At 42.9% G+C, this 24,919-nt stretch overlaps 2 protein-coding genes across 2 annotated transcripts in view; one reads left to right on the top strand and one right to left on the bottom strand.

Annotated features, from left to right (window-relative positions):
* The window catches only part of LAMB3 (laminin subunit beta 3), a 198,082-nt gene that overhangs the window by 157,818 nt on the left and 15,345 nt on the right, over positions 1-24,919 (bottom strand). The gene's annotated exons all lie outside the window — the stretch shown is intronic.
* Positions 653-23,464, top strand: HSD11B1 (hydroxysteroid 11-beta dehydrogenase 1). The gene is made up of 6 exons (XM_089514435.1): positions 653-1,246; positions 1,933-2,063; positions 5,328-5,439; positions 9,521-9,706; positions 17,881-18,024; positions 20,515-23,464. Exons 1-6 carry the CDS (start codon positions 1,159-1,161, stop codon positions 20,733-20,735), a joined length of 882 nt encoding a protein of 293 aa, XP_089370561.1. The 5' UTR covers positions 653-1,158; the 3' UTR covers positions 20,736-23,464.

Raw genomic sequence — 24,919 nt, 5'->3', positions numbered from 1 at the left:
ATGTTTAGCATGTCTTAGAAAGACTTATTCCACGATAGGCATGGAAGGGCATATCAAATTTTCAGACACTTTGCTATCTAAGGCAAGTGTGGGCAACTGCTGGGGGTGAGGCTAATTTTACCTTTGAAAAACACACTTTCACAGCCTACACCATCATCTGAAAGTGGCATCATGTCATTTCCAGCCACCATTTTGCCTGACCTTTTGGTCTACTTTTCTAAGTTTTTGGACAGTTGTTGAGCTCTGGAAAACTGGGAGATATTGCCAAGTTGGAATGATTTTGGCCATTTGAGGGTTGACTCTTTTTTTGCCAATAAATAAATAAATAAGGCAGGAAAATTGTTTATTTTTGTTATGGATTTGGAGGCTTTGGGGTTCTCAGAGAGGCCTCCAGGGAATGCAGCTCATAGGCCACCTGCTACCCCCAATATGAGGGCATCAGATTACCCTGGAGACTGTCAATTCAGCAGGACTCTCAAGAATTCCCAAAAGGGACTTAAAGCACAGGGCAGCCAACCCATGCCTGTTGACTCAGTCTCTTAACATCTGCTAATTAATTTTTTTCCCTTCATCCAATGGCTCCAAATTCCTAGTGCATTACTGTATCCTCCTCTGCTGTTGCACTGCACTCTGACTGCAAGTTCCTTGGGGTGGGAGATGTAATTTTCCTGTTAAAAGGAGCATCCACTGTGAGGTGTATGTGGAGGAGCCTGTGGCTGGCAGAGGGGAACACTGCAGTTGAAAAGCAGGAGCCCACCTGGAGCAGGCAGCCTGGGATCTTCTCTGAAGTGAAACTTGATGCTTTTCAGCAAAGACACACCTCTTTCAGGGTGGTGTCGTGCAAATTTCTCTATTTTAAATCTAGAGACAAGAAACATGAAATGGGACAGCCAGGATCCAAAGTGACGCTGTCCCATAGGCCAAGGTTTATCAGCTCTTGACAAAAGGTGAATCAGAGACTTGCAATGAAACCCTTGTCACAAATATCCTGAATTGTCAGGAGCCTGGACATTTGAGGAAGTTGCCGCTTCTCTGCACAGTGTTGTTGTTTTTTAAACAGCATTGACATTGTTCCTTCTGTCTGGAACAGCTTTACAAGACTTTTTTGTTTCCCTTTTTTGCTTCTCATGCTTTATTTTTTCCTGACGCTCCAGTGGGATGGGTCTCTTTCCAAAGATTCTAGTTCCTTTGATAGCGCTGGTCCTGGCTGGCTGTTTTTATTCAAGAAAGGAAGACTTTAAACCGGGTAAGTTACTTAAGCAAAGGCATTTTAGAAGAAAAGCAGAGTGGAGGGGGAAGAGAAGGGACTGTGCTGGAATGGCTTTTAAAAAAAAAGACTGGTGTGAAGCCTAAAATGAAACATGTCTAGGCATTTCGTGCACTGCTAGTAATAGATGGCTTGGCAAGGCTCTGAAATACATTAAGTAACAGGCAACTTTGTTGTTCCCCCTCCCCAGCAAACAGGTGAGGTTTGCTGCTTGAATGTTCCAAGGAGTTAGATACTTTCTCTGGATTTTATTTTATTTTATTTTATTTTTGGGGGGGGGGGGGGGTTCTAACAGTGTAAAAATCAAGAAGGATTGTTATCTCATTGTACGGCTACTTCAAAACATCCATAAAGTCAAATACACAAAATTGCTTTTTTTAAAAAAGGGAATGCATGCTCTTATGTTCAATGAGAGGGTGTTTTGAAAAACAGTCATCTCTCTTGGCTTGCCTCTTTGTGGAATGTCAGCAATTCCTGTTCCTGACAATTTTTTGAGAGGAGAATGTAGGCTCGATCAGATGACTACTGGGACCAGGCAGATGATTTGCAGGCTGAAATGTCAGGATTATCCTTTTGAATTTCTTGCCCTTAAGAGACTTACTTGGGATGGGGGAGAGATTTAATGTGATATATTTACATAGCTATACCTGTATCTTACTTTTCAGAAATGCTGAGAGGGAAGCATGTGATTGTTACTGGGGCAAGCACTGGAATTGGTGAGCAGATGGCATACCACCTGGCAAGCATGGGTTCCCACATACTGATCACTGCACGGACGGAAGCCAAGCTTCAAAAAGTAAATGTCAAATGTTCATATATCCATGTCCTCCCCCAGGCACATTCCTTTAGATGCACTCTTCCAACCATATTGTGTAAATAAGTGAACATGGAATTCATATTTATGTATATTTTGATAAACTAGGAAGAAGGGAAAGAAATCAGCACTGCATATTTCATAAATATCTGTACTGAGGCAGATGGAACAAAGTCCTTTGTATTGGGTGACATATTTTACAACACATACCCAACAGCATGTTTTAATTATTATTTTTTACAATTTACGTACAGCTGTAAAAGAGTAAGTATGTATGTTAGAATGGATGTATACAGATGCTTCCAGCTGGAATATGACTGCTGAAAAGGGGATTTCCCAAAATGAATGAGCTGTCACCACATTGTCCATGATGTCACCAATGCAATGCCCACCCCCTTTAAAAACTTATTTATTTACCACTGCCTATTTAAAAAGCTTTGCAAAGTGATGGATAAAACTATGTGGCGATTTCAAGTGAGAGAAGTTCACAAATACAAGACTACTCAAAGCATCCTCAGAATGTTAGCACACCATACATTTGGCACTTTTATATACATGTGAGGTGGGGGCTATGTATACCTGTCCTATATTGTACATTCATTAAATAAATGTGATCGCAAATAGTTGGTTTCAAACTAACAAGTCATATCCAGATGATGAAGGCAGACGTGGGGATGTAGATGTGCATGTGCAATGTGTATTGATGTAAGTGTAAAAAGATCTTCAGTGGGCCTTCACTCATTCTGTAACTGAGCCTGAGTGTAACTTGTGTTGAGACCCTAGTGTGGAACATGAAAAGGGTCAAAGCAGATCACATTGTGCACTGAAGTTGTGCAACAAAGTGTGGGCCATAGATATTTAGCAATGGTCCACCCTACCATGGTATCCAGTACAGAGACTTTATAGTACAGATGGAACATAACTCCTCCTGCAGTTATGTATCCTGCCCTATGACAAGGTAGAATCTTGGCCAAAGTGTGTTCTGTGCCTTTCAACAACACTAAAAACCACTGCTATAGATAGAAGCCCCATTCCCATTTACATTTAAACCAGTTTGCGATTCACCTTCGCTCCGTGTCAGTAAATTGATTCCAAAAGGTCCATCGTTCCCACTATGAAAGTGGATCTTTTCATTATCCCCTTGTAATCACTTCTTTTTTGGCATGATTGTCGTCCCTACTACTTTGCACCACTTCAAAATGCATATCAATCATCTGCACATCATCGGTGACGTAAGTGGCAGCCCAGCTTGGAAACTACATTTTAAAAAAAACAATTGATATAAGATTTGATTCATTGGTTTTTCAACTACTTGCCTCACTGAGCTGCCATTGGCCTGATCGCCTTGCTTGCTGAGTAATTGCAAGTAGTTGCAAAATCAATTAATCAAATCTTCTATCAATTTTCTTTTAAAAAATCATGTACCCATAGGTCACATGACAAGCACAAAGGCAGAGCTTGGGGGGGGGGGATGGTGGATCTACCAAAAACTGAGGCGGGGATGGTAAACACCCCTCTGCCATTAGTAACTCCCATCCAGAATGATGTGATTCAGATCCGTCATTCCCACTTGTTGAACACACTTTGGAATAGATTTAAAAAAAAAAAAAAAAAGAACTGCCAAAAACTAGAGTCAGGAAAGAGCGGGTTTTTTTTTGTGATTGCCTCACTTCATTGATTGAAACTGATTATAATAGGATCGGAACCGGTTTCAGATGGGAACAACGGTCATATAACCTGATCAACAATTTGCTTAAAATCATAGTGGGAATGAAATCAGAGGCTTTTTTCCCCCACTGCCAATGCTGAGAATCAGCTTTAGTTTGAGCAACTCAGGCTGTCACTTGGACCAACTGAAGATCAGCTACAACTATTTTTGTGTCAAGCAAACAGCAGAGAAGTTGGGGATTTGCCACACTTACTACGGAGTCTCTATCTGTAGTGAATGAGACTGTTATAAACTGAAGTTTTCAGAAACTGGAATATGACTAAACAGGACATGTTATAATTACAAAGCTCCAGATTATCTTGGCCATCCAAATTTTTCACAATTCAGGAAAACGAACTAGAAGCATCCACATCAGTCTGGTAATATGCAATCTGTTTGAAGGGAGTACATATGCACCCAGGATTCTGTCTATGTGAGCAGTGAATTAAATTTACAGGGTCTATAACTAACACATATGATATGGTTAACTGCTGTAATAAAACAAAACCAAAAAAAAGAAAAGAAAAGAAAAGAAAATTGTATTCATTGTGCATGCTCAGATTTAAATAGCGTTTAAATTTTGTTTTCCATATTATAAATGGGATATAAAAATCTTGATGCTACCTAGCTATGGGCATTTACAAAACTGAAGCCTGTGTGGCAAGTTTATTATTATTATTATTATTATTATTATTATTATTATTAGCTTTATTTATAAAGCGCCGTAAATATACATGGGTGGTTTTGGGATTCCTCTCCTACCCAGATAATTTTTTTAAAATCCCACTAAATTGGGCTGAGGCACCTGTTGATCAGTGTAAAATATGATGACAATAGTAAAAAAAATTTTTTTTCAAAGGACATAAACCTTTTGTGGCTTTCTACTAGTATACTGGGGTTATTCTAGCATAACTACATTGCATAAGCAGGTATCCAGTATCTATGCAACCATTTTGTCAATGCTGCACAATGGGTTCTGGAAGGGCACCCACGTGCAGCTGCACCAGTCATCCCAAATGCCAGTATGGGGGGTTACTAAGAAAGCTCCCTTCTGCTGTCACCCAAATGGATGCTTTTGCCCTTGCTTTGCATCATCCTGGCTTCCACATATATATACCAATAGGACTTTGTGCCCCACTAACTTCATGCAGGTTCTCAGCCATAGTTTCCAGTACTTTTGTGGAAGTTTCAAGCCTTGCAGTGGCGCCAGGGAGGGACTAGGTTCAAATGTCAGATCCTCAAATCCCCAGGCTTTAATGTTCATCTTTTAAAAACAACATTGAAACCAACTGTGTGTTTTGTGGGTGTTTTTTTTCAAATGAAGCTCCATGATCAGCTGCACAGTTTTAAAAAGCTACTTTTTTCCAGTGGAAATTCCCCACTGATAACACTGATCCGTTAAGCAGACAGACCAAAAATGTACTGTCCAGAGAATCCTTGTAAAACAAACTATCCAACTGTTTCTTTGCAGTAATTCAAAGGGAAGGGACTAAAAGCACAATGAACTTCCAGAAATCTCCCTTTTCTATCTTTCTTAGGTGGTCTCTCGGTGCTTGGAACTGGGGGCAGCCTCTGCCAGGTACATAAATGGCAGCATGGAAGACATAATATTTGCTCAATTGGTTGTGAAAAAAGCAGAGGAATTATGGGGTAAGCACAGTAAAGGAATGCCTTCTAGGTCAGACCCCAAACCTATCAAGTCTATTTAGGGATGTAAATCTTTATTTCATCTTCCCACAACAAATAAGAAAGCACAAAGACTTTCTCCTCATTTTGAGGTGGCAAGGGTTTTTCTTTTTTTCTGTCTCAGCAAGTGTGTTTGAATTTGCAAGACCCATTTTTGCTCAAAATGTTCAAAATTGAAAATAAGAAACTGATGTCTTGTATTATTTTTAAAAATAGACAAATTGGATGAATTTTTTTTCTTTTAAGCAATCAGCCTGCCCCCCTGTTTTTGTTTGCTTGCTCTGTATGTGCTTAGTTTCAAAAGCAGAAAAGAATGCTAGATACTTTTCTGCAAACCGCAATGGGAGAAAAGATAGCACTTGATAACACATTCTCAAAATGGCAGTGGAAACCCCTGAATGAATTGGAGACTCAAAGTGGATTACAACAGTTGAAACAAGAATAGCTAAAAATTAACAGTATACAAAACTTAAAAATGTAATTAAACTATAATAAAATTGTTAGACTATAATAAACCATTAAAAAGAAAGCAATAAATAGAAAATCCAGTACATTTTGCAAGGCCCATATAGCTTGAACAATCAGTATTCCAAGGCCTGCTTCTTCCCTTAAAATACCAACTCTTTACCAGCCTGCAGAAAGATAACAAGGACAGCACCAGTCTAACCTCTCTGGGAAGGGCACTATAGTAATAGCAAGTACATTTCTATACTGCTTATCAGTGCACTTAAGCAGTTTACAAAGTGTAAGCTAATTGCCCCCAATAATCTGCGTACTCATTTTAGCGACCTTAGAAGAATGCAAGCCTGAGTCAAGCTTGAGCCCTTTTGCTGTTATTGAACTTGCAACCTTATGGTTTGTGAGTGAGTGGCTGCATTACAGGCATTTAACCACTGCACTACCAGAGCTCACTACTACATAGTGGCATCCTCACCCCTGGTGTCACCCAGTGGGGAGGTACCAGCGGGAGTGGAGGTGGCCAAAAGAGCACATTTGCCCTTCTCTTTTGCCACCTCCATGGCCTACTCTTCAGGAAGATGATGCTGCCATGACAAAGTCAAGAGCGGCATATTCATCCCTTCACACCTCACAGCAGGAGGAGGGCCTGACCAGGTGTCACCCCATTTCTGGAGTGTCACCTGATGCTGACTGCACCCCCTAGTAACACCACTGTTACAGAGTCTGGGAGCAGCCACAGAAGAGGGCCTCTCTTTTGTTCCCACCAGATGTTCATGTGATGGTGGTGGGACAGAGAGGACAGCCTAGAAGATCTCAAATCACAGGCAGGTCTGCATGGGGGAATATGATTCAGCATCTCTCAAATTCAGGGCCTGAACAGACAAGCCAAAATAAAGCTGCTTCGGGTCACTTTGGAGGTATTCATGTGTCCTAAGAGGCTGGAAGCCGCGCCAAAGCCACGCTCCAATCCTCTCATCTCCCAAGAAAACCAAGCCTGCCAGATCTCAAAAGGCCTGTTTAAACAAAAATGTATTTGCCTGCCTGCGTAAGACCAGCAGTGAGGGGGCCAGTCTATTCTCCCATGGAAGGGAGTCCCACAGGGTGGGAGCAGCCACTGAGAAGGCTCTCCCACGTGTCCTTACTAGGTGAGTCTGGGATGGTGGTGGGACCGAGAGAAAGCCTTCTCCTGAGGATCTTAGGGCTCTAGGTGGTTCGTATGGGAAGATACAGTCTCTCAAATAGTCTGCTTTTACAGTGCTTTCCACAGTGGCCAAGTAGATATCTTCTTGGAGTCCACAGACTAGAGCTGAGAAACAGCCCTGTTGAGCATGAACTCAACAGCATACTCTCTCCAGTACACCTATAGGTTCCTCAAATAGCCATGAAGTGAATGGTCCTGCAACTCGTCCTCCATGCATTTGTCTAAACCCTACCATTCTCACAATGACATCTTTATACATATTATACTACACTTCTTAAGACCCTACAAATAGCCTAGCCATTGGTTAGGCTGCCTTGGGACAATAGGAGTTCTAATTCTTTCATTTGGAAGAAGCCCAAATGGGAGAAGTTCAATCCTGTTTCAGCCATCTAAGCTGCAATGGACACTGTATCTCATCAGTATCTGTTCTATACTTTTTCTTTTGGCACAATGAAATCATTGCTGTTTCACTACCAGCTGTTATAATGTCTCCAGGGTGGCAATTAAGGGTGTGCTCTATTCTCCATAACCATTTCATAATCCTTGTCCCTGCAGGCAAGATCTTAAGTATGTTTATTCATGCTCCTTAGCAAGCATGCTTAGGACTGTTGTCTTTTTCCAGTCAAAGCCCTCTCACCCACTAGACATTTGTGCACTTGCACTTTGATACGCCAATGGAAAATAAAATAAACAAATATTTTTATCCCACATTTTCTAGCCAACAGGGTTCAATTTCTCTGTAGGCCGTGTGTACTGTCACTGCTATGAGCTTTTGTTCTGCAGAAGGAAAACTATTAAGAGATGTAAATCTTCATCTAAAAATGCTTTCCAGTTGGAGAAAATCTTACTCCTTCCTGTATCAGGATTTCTGCCCAACTTAGTTGTACCATTTCTCCAGCCAGATTAAGTAGAAGTGTGTGTGTGTGTGTGTGTGTGTGTGTGTGTACTATCAAATTGCCTGTTGACTATGACAACTCCATGAATTTCATAGGATTCTCTTAGGCAAGGAATACTCACAGGTGGTTTTGCCAGTTCCTTCTTCTAAAATGCAAGTAACAAAACTTCTTCTAAGCTGCCCTGTTCTGTTTGAATATGGACAGACTCCCACTTCACCTAAGTGTCCTTTTGTGCCTACAGTAGGTTGGACAGGGTAATCTTGTTTTGTAACAAGAAGCCGCGAGTGTGCTAAACAGGTTACCCTGCTTCTGTGCTCTCCCCCACCCAACCCCCATAGATCAACATACCCACCACCCATAGATCAAGTCACCATCCTGTCATCTCACTTTTATATTTTTTACAATGTCCCATTTCTTACTGTTCCTCCCTTTCTCCTCAGCTTACTTCTGTTACTGCAAATTTTGAAGTTCAAAAGTAGTTTGCACTTTGACTGTGTACTAGTGCTGAATTAGGGCGGAGCATTCACATGATCTAAGACCTAGTTCTGCCTGCCCCACTGCCATCATGGCATGCACTCTCAATCCCAGGGGTGTACCCATGGGGGGGGGGGGACAAACTATGGGCACTGCTGCCAAATAGGAATTTTGTCCCTGAAATGAAATTTTCTTTTAGTCTTAACTTCTAACATTCCAGAGTGAGACAGTGAAAACAGTTTACATCTAGATACTATATTTGTGTTTGAATTCCCTTGGCAATTTTGCCTACCCCTTTTCTTTGGATGCCTAAACTCTATTTCTAAATGCACAACTAAAGTTACTACAGTGCTTAGACATTTTAGGATTGAAGGAAAATTTCATTTTTGGTGGAGAGAAGGATTCCTATTGCACAGGCAATACCTGCATAACCCTCCCCATAGCTACATCCTTTCTCAACTCACTTATGGCATCCAATATTGGAAGGTAAGCAGGGTTGGACCTGGATAGTACTTGGATGGGAGATCTTCAGGCAGAGCTAGAAAACATTCCTGTCTGAAATCCTGGAGAGTTGTTTTCAGCCAGGGTGAACAAAGTTGCCATTGGCACTGCTCACAACTCAAATGCAATCCACAAGAACTTCTCTGATATTTATTTAGGCTCTTGGGTTGAAACAAGTATCTTTCCTTGTAATATAGGATCATCAGGTGAGATAAACTTGTTGACAGATCTTTTGGGCACATACCTTGTTGCATGCTATTAGGGAGTAACCAGCACATTCTATAGAGTATCCTCTACCTAAAAGTCCTCCAAAGCTATTTTTAAAAAAAAAAAAAAAAACAGGGCCAGCTCAAGATAAGCAAACATCAAAGGCAGACTTAGTTCTGTAGTTTCCATGCATGTTATAATCCAAGTATCTCTTATTTTATAAATTAAGCAGAGATGCCAGGTTAATTGATCATGACAATGTCCATGCCACCATCTATGACTTAAAACAACCCTTTTCCCTTCTCAGGAAACCTAGATATGCTTATTCTGAATCATATTGGCAGTTCCTACTTCACATTTTTTGACAGTGATGTTGGGCATGTGCAAAAGCTCCTGAACATTAATTTTCTAAGCTATGTGAGCATGACAGTTGCAGCTCTTCCCATGATGAAGAAAAGTGGAGGAAGTATCGTAGTAGTTTCATCTATGGCAGGTGAGTATGAACTGTGTGGAAGGAAAGACTTGCATGTGTTGCACAATAGCTATAAACACACATGATTGTGGACCTGACAGGTTGCAGCTTCCAACTTTATGTAGACCTAGCTCCCACTTCGCACTCTAGAAAATGTGCAGACCACTGCACTTGATGATCAGATCACAACTTTAATGCACTTAAAACGCATTCCATCAGAGAAAATTATAATCTCTGAAGCAGCTCTAAATAGATGTTCATGCTGCTTAGCAACAGCAGAGGTAAAATGTTTTTCAGAGCCATGATTCTGATGTCAAGTTCCTGTGTAGTACACATAATATATCCTTTGTGAGTTGTTTGGATGTTTCCACACAGATAATCATAATCTCTGAAGAAACTCTAGATAGATGTTCATGCTAGTTAGCAACAGCAAGGGCAAGATGTTTTCCAGAACTGTGCTTCTGATGCCATTTTCCTATATAGTATGTACAACATATCCTTTGTGAGGTGTTTGGCTGTGTCCACACAATTATTCCATATCCTTTAGTACTTCTGGAATTATGAACTCTGGTCCCCTTTTCCCCTTTCTCAGTTGTGACACAATGCTAACTGAATGGCTATGGACTAATTAGAAATATATCTTGTCTTGGGACAAGGGACTGTATTAGATGGTATTCCCACTAAAAAAAAGTGACTGAACAAAGTCACTTCATAATTACTGTGGGGCAGGGTTAGCTCCAGACCTTTTGCTCTCTGAGGTAAAGGCCAAGGTAGTGCAACCACACCTCCATTCCACAAACAGGTGCTGACTGTACTGGCAATGGAATTTTACTTCGACTCTGGTGATGGGATGAGGGTTTTCTGCTACACCTGAGGCCACTTTATGGTGTGCAACAGGTTAAGTGGTACACATTGTTCTATCGTTGTAATGTGGCAGGGGGTGGAGGCTAGAAGGTTCAGCACAAGCTGAGGAGCTTGCACTGACATTCCCCAATAGTTGCCATCTGTGCCAGCTACCTCACTCTTGCCTAAATTGGGGCCCAATTTTATTTGCCACTCACACCCTCTGGGGCCACACAGACTGCCAAAAACCTAAAACAAGATCAGAAGTAGCAGGAAGTCTGCACAACAGTCTCCCTGCCTGAGCTAGCCAGGGTGGTCTCGGGGGTGGTGTTGGAGTCTCCTCAGCTTAAACTGCTGTAGGACTTCAACATCCATGCTGAGGTTAGGGTGTCAGGAGTGGCTCAGGACTTCATGGCTGCCATGACAACCATGAGGCTGTCCCCAGTGGTATCTGGTCCCACTCATGCTGCTGGGCACACTCTGACCTTGTATTTTGTCCAAAAGAGGATGCCAGTGATCTGAGAATGGAGGAGCTTTGTACAGTTCCATTATCATAGACAGATCACTTTCTGGTTAGGTTTAGACTTGCTGCAACTCAGAGCCTCTGCAGGGGTGGGGGACCCATTAAGATGGTCTGCCCCTGGAGGCTTATGGATCCAGATGGATTCCTTATCGCTCTTGGGGACTTTTCTGCTGCCTTGGCAGGTGGTCCTGTCAAAGCCTTGGTTGATCTCTGGAATGGAGAAACTACTAGGGCAGTTGACATGATCATTCCTAAGCGCCCCTTCCCACAGAGTGGAGCTAAACCAGCCCCTTGGTTTTCTAAGGAGCTGGCAGCAATGAGGTGAACAAAACAGAGACTAGAGCAACAGTGGCAGAAAACTCAGAGTGAATCTGACTGCAAACAGGGTAAAAACTAGTTGAAATATATATGGTGATGCATAAAGGCAGCAAAAACTACTTTTAAAACTAAAACTATTGGAGCTGCACAGAATTGCTCAGCTGAGATGTTTCAAGTGGTTGAGGATGTTACGATCTGGTCCTGATGAGAATGTAAGCCAATCAACAGCTCACTGTGAAGAATTTGCTCACCATTTTGCTGATAAAATTCCTCGAATTCCCTCTGACTTAGACGCCAGAGTTGATTCAGTTTTGTTGGATATAACCTTGGCTCCTGCTTGTCCATTATTGATGGATACGTTTCAGTTTCTGCAGCCTGAGGATGTGGACAGGATCCTTGGAGAGGGGAGAGCCACCACATATATTCCGGACCCTTGCCCTTCCTGGCCTATTAAACAGGCCAGAGGAGGACTAGTGGGATAAGGTAAGTGATCAGTGCCTCTTTACAGCAAGGCAGGGTCCCAACACATCTAAAAGAGGCTGTGGTAAGCCCTCTTTTGAAAAACCCCTTCCCTGGATCCTACTGCACTAGATAATTACAGGCCAGTCCCCAATCTCCCATTTTTGGGCAAGGTGCTGGAGTATATGGTGGCTTCCAGCTCCAGGCGTACCTGGATGAGACGGATTATCTAGATTCATGTCAGTCTGATTTTAGGTTATAGGACAGAAACAGCTTTCATTGCCTTGGTTGATGACCTACACAGAGAATTGGACAACGGGAGTGTATCCCTGTTGATTTTGCTGGACCTTTCAGCGGCTTTTGATACCACTGACCATGATATCTTTCTGAGCCACCTCTCTGGGATGGGGTTTGGAGGTACTGTTCTACCATGGCTCCGGTCTTTCCTGGAGGGACACTCTCAGAAGGTGGTGCTGGGGCATACCTGTTCGACTCCTTGGCCATTGGCCTGTGGAGTCGCTCAGGGCTCAGTCCTGTCCCCTATGCTTTTTAACACCTACATGAAACTGCTGGGAGAGGTCATCTGGAGTTTTGGAGTAAAGTGTCACCTGTATGTGGATGATACCCAGCTCTATCACTCCTTTCCACCCAATTCCAAGGAAGCTGTTTTCTGTTCTAAACCTGTGTCTGGCTGCTGCAATGGACTGGAGGGCAAATAAATTGAAGCTTAATCCAGGCAAGACAGAGGTGCTCCTGTTCAGTCAAAAGACAGATCCAGGAATTGGGATTCAACCAGTGTTAGATGGGGTTACACTTCCCCTGAAAACACAGGTTCATAGTTGGAGGTACTTCTGGATTCAGCACTGAGCCTGGAAGCCCAGGTATCAGTGGTGACCAGTCCAGGAGTGCCTTCAAATAGCTAAAACTTGTGCACCAACTGCCTCCCATTCCTGGAGAAGTCAGACCTGGCCACAGTGGTACATTATTATTATTATTATTATTATTATTATTATTATTATTATTATTATCATCCTTATAAAGTGCTGTCAATTTACACAGCACTGTACATAGAAACTTTTAGTTAGACGGTTCCCTGCCCGCAGGCTTACAATCTAAAAAGACACGACACAAAAGGAGAAGGGAGAGGTGGTGGGGAAGGGGATCAGGTCCAGCAGTTCTACTCTACCTCTGAAGCCTGGACCGAGGCATATGGAATGGAGGAAGGGCTTACGTTTTTAATGGATGGTCAAAAGGAGAAGGGAATGACAGTAGGGAAGGGGGAAAGTCCAGCTTTCTCACATAGGCCTCTCTCTCCCTCAAGATGGTGGTCGGAAGGAGGGCTCTTTGTCCTTCAGGCAGGGCCTGTAGTTGCTGGCCTGCCTCTCTCCCTCTCAAGATAATAAATAATAATAAAACTTTTATTTATATACCGCCCTTCCATTGATCAGGGCGGTGAACAACATAATACAAATAATACATACAGTAAAACATTTTAAAAACAATCATAAAACCCCCGGTCAGCTCTCCAAATTGCCGTCAGCAAGAGAGAGAGGCCATCTAGGACTTCATTTGGGGAATGCAGTTCGAAATAGGAGGGTCTTTAACTCCCTCCTAAACTGAGCCAGGGAGGTGGCCGAGCGGAGCTCTGTGGGCAGCGTGTTCCAAAGGGTTGGGGCAACGATGGAATACGTCCTCCTCGATGTCGAGGAGAGTTTAGCCCCAGGTACCCTAAGTAATTGCTGCCCAGAAGTTCTGAGGGTGCGGGGCGGAATGTATGGGGAGAGGCGGTCCTTCAGGTATCCTGGGCCCAAGCCATGTAGGGCTTTATAGGTAATCACCAACACCTTGTACTGTGCCCGGAAGCGAATAGGCAGCCAGTGCAGGTCTTTGAGCACCGGTGTTATGTGGCTGGTCCTGGAAGTACCAGTGACCAGCCTGGCCGCCATGTTCTGTACCAGCTGTAGCTTCCGGGTATGATACAAGGGTTGCCCCATGTAGAGCACGTTGCAGAAATCCAATCTAGAGGTTACCAGAGCATGTACCACCGTTTCTAAGTCCCTCTGGGCCAGGTATGGGCGCAGCTGGCGAATAAGCCGAAGCTGGTAACAGGTGTTCCTGACCGTCGCATTCACCTGAGATGTAAGGTGAAGCAACGAATCAAGAAGCACCCCCAGACTGCGCACGGAGTCCTTCACAGGAAGCGTGATCCCGTTCAGGACAGGTGGAACTACCGCCATTCCTGGGCCAGGGGAACCTATCACGAGTACCTCCGTTTTCTCTGGATTCAGGCTGAGTTGGTTTTTCCTCATCCAGCCCATGGTGGTCGGAAGGAGGTTACATGCCTTGGTTACATCCTGTTTGGATTACTGTGAAGCACTCTACATGGGGATGCTTTTGAAAAGTGCTTGGAAACTTTAACTGACCCAAAGAGCTGCAGCCAGACTGTTAACTGAAGGTGGCTACCAGGAGCATACAACTCCCTTGTTGCAACAGCTCCATTGGCTACCAGTCCATTTCCAGGCACAATTCAAAGCGCTGGTTTTGACTTATAAAGCCCTATATGGCTTGGGTCCAGGCTATATGAAGAAACATATCTCCCTGTACGAGCCCCCAAGAATATTGAGGTCATCAAGAGAGGCTCTTCTCTCTGTCCCACTACCCTCAGGCATATTTGATGGGAACAAGAGAAAGGGCCTTTTCAATGGCTGCTCCCTAGCTCTGGAATTCCCTCCCTAGGGAGACCAGAACGGCTCCATCCCTGCTGCCCTTTTGGCGATGTTTCTGTGCTGCTAGGCTTTTGCATGACAGGGATGCTGTTTTGTTTTTGTTTTAAAGAATTTTAAACTTTAAATTTTAATAATGTAATGTTTTTAATTGTTTTTTTAAACTTGTATTTTGCATATTTATAGTGTTTTAACTTGGACTGTTTTAGATTTGTAAGCTGCCTTACAAATAATAATAATAATTTTGGGGGGGAAAGTCATTTAAAAGTGTTAAATAGTGCAGAGGGATCTTGTAGCTTCTTCACAAAGTGAATTGCACCTCTTGAATGCTTCAAGGAGTAGAAATTCATCCATTTCTGTGGCTTAACAAAAGAAAAATTGGGGAGTTTGGAGGGGTAAGTGGTCACAAACACAGTTTCAGAGGGTGTCCTTGCTCACCCCAGCCTAATGGTAGAGTCATCCCTAATGTGGAATTTACCATAGTTGGATCTAGCCAATATTGGCTACAGCAGAAGAAGATGTCAAATCAACAGATTCAGAAATGCCTCCTCAGCATCAAGGACTTTTCAGAAGAGACAACTTTTCTTTTTAAACATGTTTCTACCAGAAGCATTAGAGCTCTATGGCAGAAATTAACCAAGGGATGTTTACCGAATCATCTAGCGGATTTAGTCAGCTAAGGGAAACAAATCTGTTTCCATGGCAAATCTCAGGAAGACATCTCAAGAAGTAATGAGGCTTACAGCCTGAAAGTAATGTGGGATACTACTTCCAAGGCTAGCATATGGAATCAAAAGGTGAATAAAAAGGGTACTTTTGGGCAAAGAAACAATTTTCCTTTCAATTCAGATAGTACCATGGGCCTGAACCATGTATGGAAGTGGGTTCAAAATTTGACTGAGATTCCATTTTAACTGTATGTTTTGGGTACACAGGCACAATCTGACATTCCAGTCTCTTTCCTAGATTCTCCAGTATGATGTCGATTGCCATAGCACAACACAGAGGCCCTGCCTTCCCCTTTCAACTTTCTGACTTTACCAGTGTTCAGTACTGAGTGCTTCTTTTCCATTCCCACTTACCGTGGTGGTGGGGTGCCTTCAAGTCACAGAGAGAGAGAGAGAGAGAGAGAGTTTTCTTTATTGCATTTCCAGAGCAGCAGCTGCTCTATGGACCTTATCACACATGGGGGGGGGGGGGGGTTTGCAGCTCAGATCTGCAGTCACTCCTGTTCTAGCAATGCAAAGCGTGATGTTTTTCCACACCAGATCCAGAGTCGCTCCTGTCTAGCAATGCGAATTAAGGTTAAAACGTGATGTTTTACCACACCTGGTTACCTTGCTGTTGTCCTTCAGAAGTGAGGGGGAAGGGAAGTCAGTTCGATTCCAAGCAAGTCACCTGATGCGGATTCAAGCAAAGGGGAGTGAGTGCACATTGTATTACCACACCAGAGCATACTTTGAGGAGTCAACAATTCCTTTGCACATGCTCAGTGGGGCTCTGGATGCTGTCCTCCTTCCCTGCCCCCTCCTTAGCTGTCATCCTTCATCGGGGTGAAGAACCAGTCAGGGGAAGATGGGATAGGTCGCTGGGGACAGAATTGGGAGGCAGGGGCAGTCAGAGGATGATGGGATAGGTCGCTGGGGTCAGGATCGGGAGGCAGGGGCAGTCAGAGGATGATGGGATAGGTCGCTGCGGCCAGGATTGGGAGGCAGGGGCAGTCAGAGGATGATGGGATAGGTCGCTGCGGCCAGGATCGGGAGGAAGGGGATGGTGGGATAGGTTGCTGCGGCCAGGATTGGGAGGCAGGGGCAGTCAGAGGATGATGGGATAGGTCGCTGCGGCCAGGATCGGGAGGCAGGGGATGGTGGGATAGGTTGCTGGGGCCAGGATCAGGAGGCAGGGGCAGTCAGAGGATGATGGGATAGGTCGCTGGGGCCAGGATGGAGAGGCAGGGGCAGTCAGAGGATGATGGGATAGGTCCCTGGGGCCAGGATCAGGAGGCAGGGGCAGTCAGAGGATGATGGGATAGGTCGCTGGGGCCAGGATCGGGAGGCAGGGGCAGTCAGAGGATGGTGGGATAGGTCACTGGGGCCAGGATCGGGAGGCAGGGGCAGTCAGAGGATGATGGGATAGGTCGCTGGGGCGAGGATCGGGAGGCAGGGGCAGTCAGAGGATAATGGGATAGGTCGCTGGGGCGAGGATCAGGAGGCAGGGGCAGTCAGAGGATGATGGGATAGGTTGCTGGGGCAAGGATCGGGAGGCAGGGGCAGTCAGAGGATGGTGGGATAGGTCGCTGGGGCCAGGATCGGGAGGCAGGGGCAGTCAGAGGATGATGGGATAGGTCACTGGGGCAAGGATTGGGAGGCAGGGGTTGATGGAATAGGTCGCTGGGGCAAGGATTGGGAGGCAGGGGAAGGCAGGGGATGATGGGAACAATGGGATGGGTTGCAGGGTGGCAGAGGGGGCGAGATGGCATGAAAGAGAAGGAGGGGAATGATGGAGCAGGATGCAGGGGCCAAGAGGGTGGCATGGGAGTGCTTTTCCACAGCAGACCAATTCGCAGTGCAATCGAAGTGAGCTTCAGTGCAAATTCTGTGAAGTCCCTTTTTTTCCGTTTTTACCAAAATGAGGGGTCACTTTGGAAACACTGCTGAAGTGCCTCACAAGGCGCTCCCATAGAAATCAATGGTGTCTGATAACACATTCACTTTACGACGTGAAACCGCATAGTTGGAAGTGCAGTCACGTTGGAAATGAGCCGGAACTGGGCCAGAAAGCCACCCAAAAGCTCCGTTTGATATACTCCTTAGTCAAGAGGGGTGGTGGTGAATCTGCTCTAGGGTTTAGGAACTATTCAGGGTGCTGAAACTATGTGATAGATTGAGATTTAAAGGAGTTGTCCAGAGTGCTGAACCCAAACAAAAAACCCAAGGGGATTACCCTATTGCCAATGAAGCTATCAGCCATCAGTATTCTATCAGAATTTGTTTGTTCTGTAGGCATGGCTGACCATAGGCAGAATTCCCTATCACTATTAATATCCCAAATCTCTTTCTCTCATACACATAGACAGAAATCAGTTCATCTTGAAAACGTTGAAAGATATGGAATATATTTTTAAACTTTCTTATCTCTCCAGTTGCATCACACATTCAGGGTTTGAGTGCTCACATAATTTGGAAACATTTTATAAACAAAATAGGAAGTACATGCATGGGAGGAGAAAAATGTTTCCCAGGGAGACAAAATCAAGAGTCACTTGTGCTTTCTTGGCCACCTTGAGCTACATTTCCTTACCCTTCACTATATTTTTGCTTTATTTCTAGGGAAAGTTGGTTTTCCACTTACTGTTCCCTATTCTGCAACTAAGTTTGCCCTGGATGGATTTTTCAGCTCTTTGAGACAGGAATTTGTCATGCAGAACACCAATGTTTCCATCACACTGTGTATCCTTGGACTCATTGACACAGGTAGAAATGTTTATCATTGCTATCATTCAGCCCTCCTTTCCCACTATGCTCCCAAATCCTTCAGATTTCAACCTCAATAATCATTTTTTCTTCTGATCCAAATCATTGCACATTATGGTGCTATAAAATATTAGTGAAGAAGCAATGCTTACTTACCTCTTTCTCAAGCAGAGATTGCTCATAAATTACACTGAGACAGATGTTTGTTGATTCTGGTGAAACAAGATGTAGAAATTGCTCCAAAAAGTAAGCCTTCACAGCAATGATATAGCATTGTTTGTAGGTTGGAAGCACCCACCTCCACCAGCAGAATATAAATTAGCTCCCAAAAGTTTGTTAATTTGGCATTCTAGCTGGGATTGATGAGCTTTGCAGTCCAAAGATAACTAAAGCGCACCAGGATGGGGAACGCTGTCATAATTTATTTAAAACAGGTGCTGAAAAGAAGGGTAATTGTTAAGGATATATTTCCAAGCCTGGTGACATGTAGGCTGAACAGACCAGCATTTAACACTGGCCTTGGGGCAGACTGGGGGTACGACGTCTGCATGCCACATGCACCAACACTGCCATGACACCAGTGTCACGCCGTTCACCCAACAGCATAGCGGGGGATATTATGGTGCTCCTTTAGTGCTGCTTTTAAACAAGCTGTGCCAAAGGAGCCAAAAGCTACCACTGCTGAAGCAAGTGCACCTTATTGCCAGTGTTAAAAGGAGCGGCATTTTGCCATTATTTTTAGCACTGGCAAACTGGGAGATCGCAGCTGCAATGTGTAGTTGCTGCAGCCCTGATCCAGCAAGGAAAGGGGCGGCGGGACACTGCTCCTTTGTGACCATCTGTTGAGCCTCTTAATCTCAGGCTTCTCTTCAATACAGACAGGGCTAGGCTTGTAAGGTCAGTGAAAATAGACCAATGCAATTGCCTACACATGCATGAAAACTCTTTAAACCGTAATTTCTAACAATTACTTTGACTGTGCACAATTACTGGAATCTTGGGGATTGCAGTTAAAGAGGCACTAGGGCTCCCTGGCTGGGAATTCTAAATGCTCTCCCTAAACTGCAAATCTCAGGATTCCATATGATGGAACCATGGCAGTTAGAGTGAAATTAAAGTACTAAAATTGTGTAGTGTTAAAGAGCCCCTGAGAAAATTCAGTGACATAGTATTTAGTAGAGAAAAGAAGTTCATTTCTGAAATATACAGTGCATCCGTGTCATACACGGCTTCCAACATACGCTGGAAGCCGCGTCAGAAATAAGCTTTGCGTGCCCCGGAAGAAGTAATGGCCCATGTGACTGTAGCACCTGTTTAAATATTTGAAAGGATGTCATATTGAGGAGGGAGCAAGCTTGTTTTCTGCTGCTCCAGAGAACAGGACCTGGAACAATGGATGCAAGCTACAGGAAAAGAGACTCCACCTCAACATTAGGAAGAACTTCTTGACAGTAAGGGCTGTTTGACAGTGGAACAAACTCTCTTGGAGTGTAGTGGAGTCTCCTTCTTTGAAGCTCTTTAAGCAGAGGCTAGATGGCCATCTGTCAGGAATGCTTTGATTTGGATTTCCTGCATGGCAGGGGGTTGGACTGGATGGCCCGTGCAGTCTCTTCCAACTCTATGATTCTATGAGCATGTGTGCAGCACCGCATGTGGTGGGCAGCAAGCACAAGCCCCATTACTTTCAATGGGGGTCAAGCTTATGCATTTTTTCTTTTACACAGGGGGTGGTGGTCTGGAACGGATCCCCCATGTAAGAGAAGGGCCGCCTGTACACCTAAGGCCCCCCCCCCCAAAAAAAAATCCAGTTTGAGATCACTTTAACTGCCCTGGCTCAGTGCTAGAGAATCCTGGGAATTGTAGTTTATTGTGGCACCAGAGCAATCTGAGAGAGAAGGCTAAATGTCTCACAGAACTATAGTTCCCAGAATTCCCTAGCATTGACCCAGAGTAGTTAAAGTGGCTCAAACTGGATTACTTCTGCAGTGTATTTTGGACCTAGGTGAGTTAAGTGGTCAATTAATTTTTTTAACTAACATTCACTAAGGCTGTATTCATTTATCTGAGATTAAGTTTATTGAGTTTATCTCATGGGGCTTGCGGAAAGGGGCAAAACAGAAGGGAATGAAAATGGGGCAGAATGCATATCATTGCAAGGGCGAATACCGCCAATTTTGCACAGCAGTTGATTTTGAAGAACTGTTCAAGATCGTTCTTCAAAATCGGCTGCTATGGGATGGATGGGGAACGGATTGGGGACTCCCAGTGGCATCAGCAGCGTTTTCCCATGCAATAATATGCGTTTTCCCCATTCCACCCCATTTTCATTCCTTTCCATTCCGTTCCGCTCCCATTCCCTTTCCCCAAGCCCCATGCAATAAACTTATTACTGAACCCATTGGGGTTTATTTCTGAGTTAGCAGATCAGTACAAGAATGTACCCTTTCCAGCAATGAGGGCTACTAAATCAAGATCTTTTTCCTCCCTTAGAAAGTGCCATGAAAGCCACTTCTGGTGTTTTTACATCTCCAGCGGCACCAAAGGAAGAATGTGCACTAGAAATCATTAAAGGTGGAGCCCTGCGTCAACGGGAGGTTTATTATGAATATAAATCTACAAAGATCCCTCTATTAATCAGAGACTGGGCCCCAGATCTTCTGGATTATCTCATCAGAAGAAGCTATAATATGGAAAAATTAAAACAAGATTAACTGAAGTTTTATGATGCTTTCAGTTGTATCTCAGTTTCTCATGTTACATTACATAGGACTGTGGTGTTGCAGCCACAGCCCTTTTAAAGCTCAGGCTATCTCTTAGCTAGAACAGATGTAACTCTTCACTAAGTTTCTTCTTGAAGGTAGCAACACATAATTTCAGCAATTCTATTCCTGCTGCCAGAGTCTTCAAAACCACACATTTTTTGAAGGCTATTTGCAATTCGGGACATATTCTGTACAAAATTAGCATGTGGTTATTTTGTGCAGAAAACAGCATTTTCTGTGCAGAAAAAAAATCCTTGCAGCATTTTCTGTAAAGAAAATGTTTCAACAGAGAAATGTTAATTCCTGCACAGAAAATGCAATCTTCTACCCAGAAAATACTGTTGTTATGCAGACTAAATTAGTGTTATCTATACAGAAAGCAGCATTTTTGAAAACAGAAAACAACACAGGAATTAATATTTCTGCATCGACATATTTTCTATGTAGAAGATTTTCCTGTGCAGAAAATGTTACTTTCTATGCAAAACAATCACATGTAATTTTTTTCATAGAAAAAGCCCCAGATATCAACAATTCTCTTCAGTGCAGAATTCTTCACATCAGAATTTCTCAACATTCAAAAAACACGTTTTTGACCATTTTTCAAATATTTTGAATTCTTTCCATTTCTATTTGCTAGTGTGATAGAGGATCCCATAAACACTGGGATGCAGTATACTGTTACATAAATAGCTAACATCTATTCCAGGCTGCATAGCTCATTTATGGAATAAGGCATAAAACATGAATAGCAGATAATTAAGTGCCTTGGAAAAACTCATGTTCACAATACATGTTTGGCATGCTCTTGAGCATTGCTATCAGGAAGCTTTTCGGGTTTTGAGCAAGATGCTTTAAAGCAAAACAAGGCATGAAGGAGAAAGTCTATAAGCAAAGAAGTTATAATGGAGCACTGATGCAGTTATACAGAGAAAAAGTATCTAGAACACTTAGAAATCAAAGCTTGCCCACACTGGAGATTTAACCAACTCTTTCCTCATAACATTTTAAAAGTTTCATTTTTGAAGTTTGTATTTTAAAATGTTAATTGTATGTTTTTATGATTTAAAAAATGCATAGCTGTAATGTAAAGTCGAAGGCTTTCATGGCCGGTATCCATAGTTTTTTGTGGGTTTTTCGGGCTATGTGGCCATGTTCCAGAAAAGTTTCTTCCTGACGTTTCGCCAGCATCTGTGGCTGGTTAAGATGCCAGCCACAGATGCTGGCGAAACATCAGGAAGAAACTTTTCTGGAACATGGCTACATAGCCCGAAAAACCCACAAAAAACCATAGCTATAATATTTAATATATCAGTGCTTTGCACTTTAAAAACTACTGAACCATCTAAAGTCAACATGATCCATATTTGGAAATATTGTTTTTTTTAAAAAAAATGCATTAAAATTATATGAGTTAGAATTTGTACAAGATATTCTGAGTGACAAAGTATTTATGAGAATTGTCCACCAAGTTAATTTAAGCTCTAGCTCCCTATAATGGAGCAGAATAAGATCATGGATTAAAGCTCTTCACTCCCTTATTTTAAAATATTTGTAATTTCCTCCCTCAATGAATATGGTTTTTTTTCTTATTTAAATATATATTTAAAATTTATAATACAACCATTATGTTACTGACTGTATCAGCAATGTGTTTGTGTTGCTACACCTTTTAAAGGGGATGTTTTGTACAAACAATGGCTCCCTCTCCTGGTGAATGAAATTCACATGCAATACATACCAATGAGCTGAACCTGGAGCATGACACCTTTCAAACTACCCAGTCTTCTTCCATGTTTTGAAGGACTTGTACAATGTACTTGTATAATCTATTGGTGTTTCATGAAACAGGGAAATGGCATGTTGCACCACAGTTTATAGGTAATTATTAATGTAAACATGACTTGAAATATCAGAAAGTACAATATTTGCTACCATTAGTGTGGTGTAGTGGTTTGAGCATTGGGACTAACACTCTGGAGATCAGGGTTCAATTCCACACTTGGCCGTAGAAACCCACTGGATAACCTTGGGTGAGTCACACAGTCTCAGCCCCAGAAAATCTTGTGATTGGGTTCACACTTAGGACAGCCATAAGTTGGAAACAACTTGAAAGCACACAACAACAAATTATATTTGCTCCATATCACCCAGGAAAACTCTGATAATCTAGGATACTTTAGTTTTCCTGTCTAACTGTGGTGGAAATATTCCTTGTTGAAATAAAAAAAACTATAGAAAGATGGAGTCACCTTTGTCAGCCAGAGAGATGGTTTTTGAAATAAAGGCTTGGAGTTTAGGAAAAACTAGAGCAAAGGAATAAGGAGTGCATCTTGACCTGGATGGAAGCTGGCACCAGTAAAAAGACATAACATAAACTACTGAGATAAGGACATTCAGAAGCAAGGTTAGGAGGAAAGCCACTGAATTCCTACAGGAGGGGGTAAGGAGTGATGATGCAGTTTTAATGTATGCATGTATTTCTGTTCTGATTGTAAGAATTCTGTATGTTTAAATTGTAATTAGCCAATCAGGTGTATTGAAGAAGCTTCTTTGTCTTGAATAATATAAAAAGAGCCATTTTGTCTTGTTCGGGGTCTCAGCTTTTGGAACTTGAATTCCACTGAGTTCATTGTTTTCCTTTGTCGACAATTGGAAATAAACTTATGGATTTTCAATTACTAGGTCCTCTTGCCAATCCTTGCCAATCCTATTGCTCTGTCAGTCCTAGAAATTTAAGTTTCCTGAAATTTCTGTTACATATTTGGCGAGCCAGCCAGGAGTAAAGGCAAGCAAGAATTGGCAAAGAGTGGAAGAACTTATCTTCCTGCAGGCTCTGTGTGTTTTTGGCATTGAGCGGACCCTTGTGAGAAGGCCCTGGCGCCATCCAACATCTTGATTGGAAGGGCTGAACATAAGGATTGGTTCAGTGGTAGGAACAGAGTTTAGCCTATGTGAGACCACTTAGTAATTTGAAAATTCACTGGGGAAAAAGGAAAGGGGAAAAAATAGAAAAAGAATCATCTCTTCAGGAACAGGTAAAGTATAAAATATAGGGAAAAGTGCACTAAAAAGGGAGCCTCGTTGACCGGTCCAAATCTTTGGATGCGAGTGGGAGAAAGGACCCCCTCCCTGTGTTAGCTGAGCCAGTAGCAAAGGTTCTGCCCAGAGAAGCCTTCTTGCCAAAACTCAGGAACCGGGCCCCTAGGGAACATAAGCAAGGAACTGGGAACTGAAAGGAGGTAGATTGTGGTGTAAGTATTGATTGCCAAAGTGTAGGATCAGTGTGGAAGTATCTACTGATCTCCAAGTGCCAATAAATTGTTTTACCTTTTGTGTGGTGGCAAACCTTTCCCTTCTGTGGTATTTTGTTTTAAATAGCTAGAAGTTAGGTGCTGGTGGAGAATTGGAGGAGAGCATTGGTCTATTGTGAGTATAAATTATGGTTGTGATATTTTGTTTCATTCTGTCTGGTTGTGGTGGAGGCTTCAGTAAAGACTGTTGAGCTCCAGTAAAGAGTAAAACGTGGGTATATAACGTGTGGAATTTGTCTGTATGTAGTGTCTGAGATTTGTGGGTTTTGCAATCTGTCCAGTGTGTACTTTTAAATCCTAATCTATAGTGTTTGCACCTGCTGAAATTGTGCTTGTGGTCTTTTGTTGTTTTGTGTCTAAGGATGGCTGAGGGAGGTAAAACTCCTTTGGATTACATGGTTGGTCATTTTGATGAATGTTTTAGGAAAGGCATGGGAAAACATTTGAAAAAGGAGCGATTAATCTTTTTGTGTAAAGATGTTTGGAGTCAGATTTTGCGAAATTGGCCGAGAGAGGGTAGTATAGATATTGACATTGTCTTGCAGTTGTATTCTAAAACATTGGAGCCAGAAAGAGGGTTACTCAATGATTATTTGTATATTTTCTATTGGTATAAGACTGTTTTAAAAGGCCCACCTGGGTTGAATAGTTGCAGAGAATTGGTGTTTAAAAAGGATGAGAGATTAACTAGTATTAAAGAAGCTGTGTTCAAGATTCAGATTGATTTGGCCCAAATTGTGGAAGAGATAGAAAAGATAGAGATAGACTCTGTAGAGAGAGGTGCAAATCAGGGAAGAAGGCCCCCACATGACAAGAAAA

Source organism: Sceloporus occidentalis, unplaced genomic scaffold (assembly GCF_023333645.1).
Source record: "Sceloporus occidentalis isolate IW3139 unplaced genomic scaffold, rSceOcc1.0.p SCAF_3, whole genome shotgun sequence".
NCBI lineage: Eukaryota > Metazoa > Chordata > Lepidosauria > Squamata > Phrynosomatidae > Sceloporus > Sceloporus occidentalis.
The sequence above is the reverse complement of the archived record's forward strand: the minus strand, read 5'-3'. Positions and strand labels throughout refer to the sequence as shown.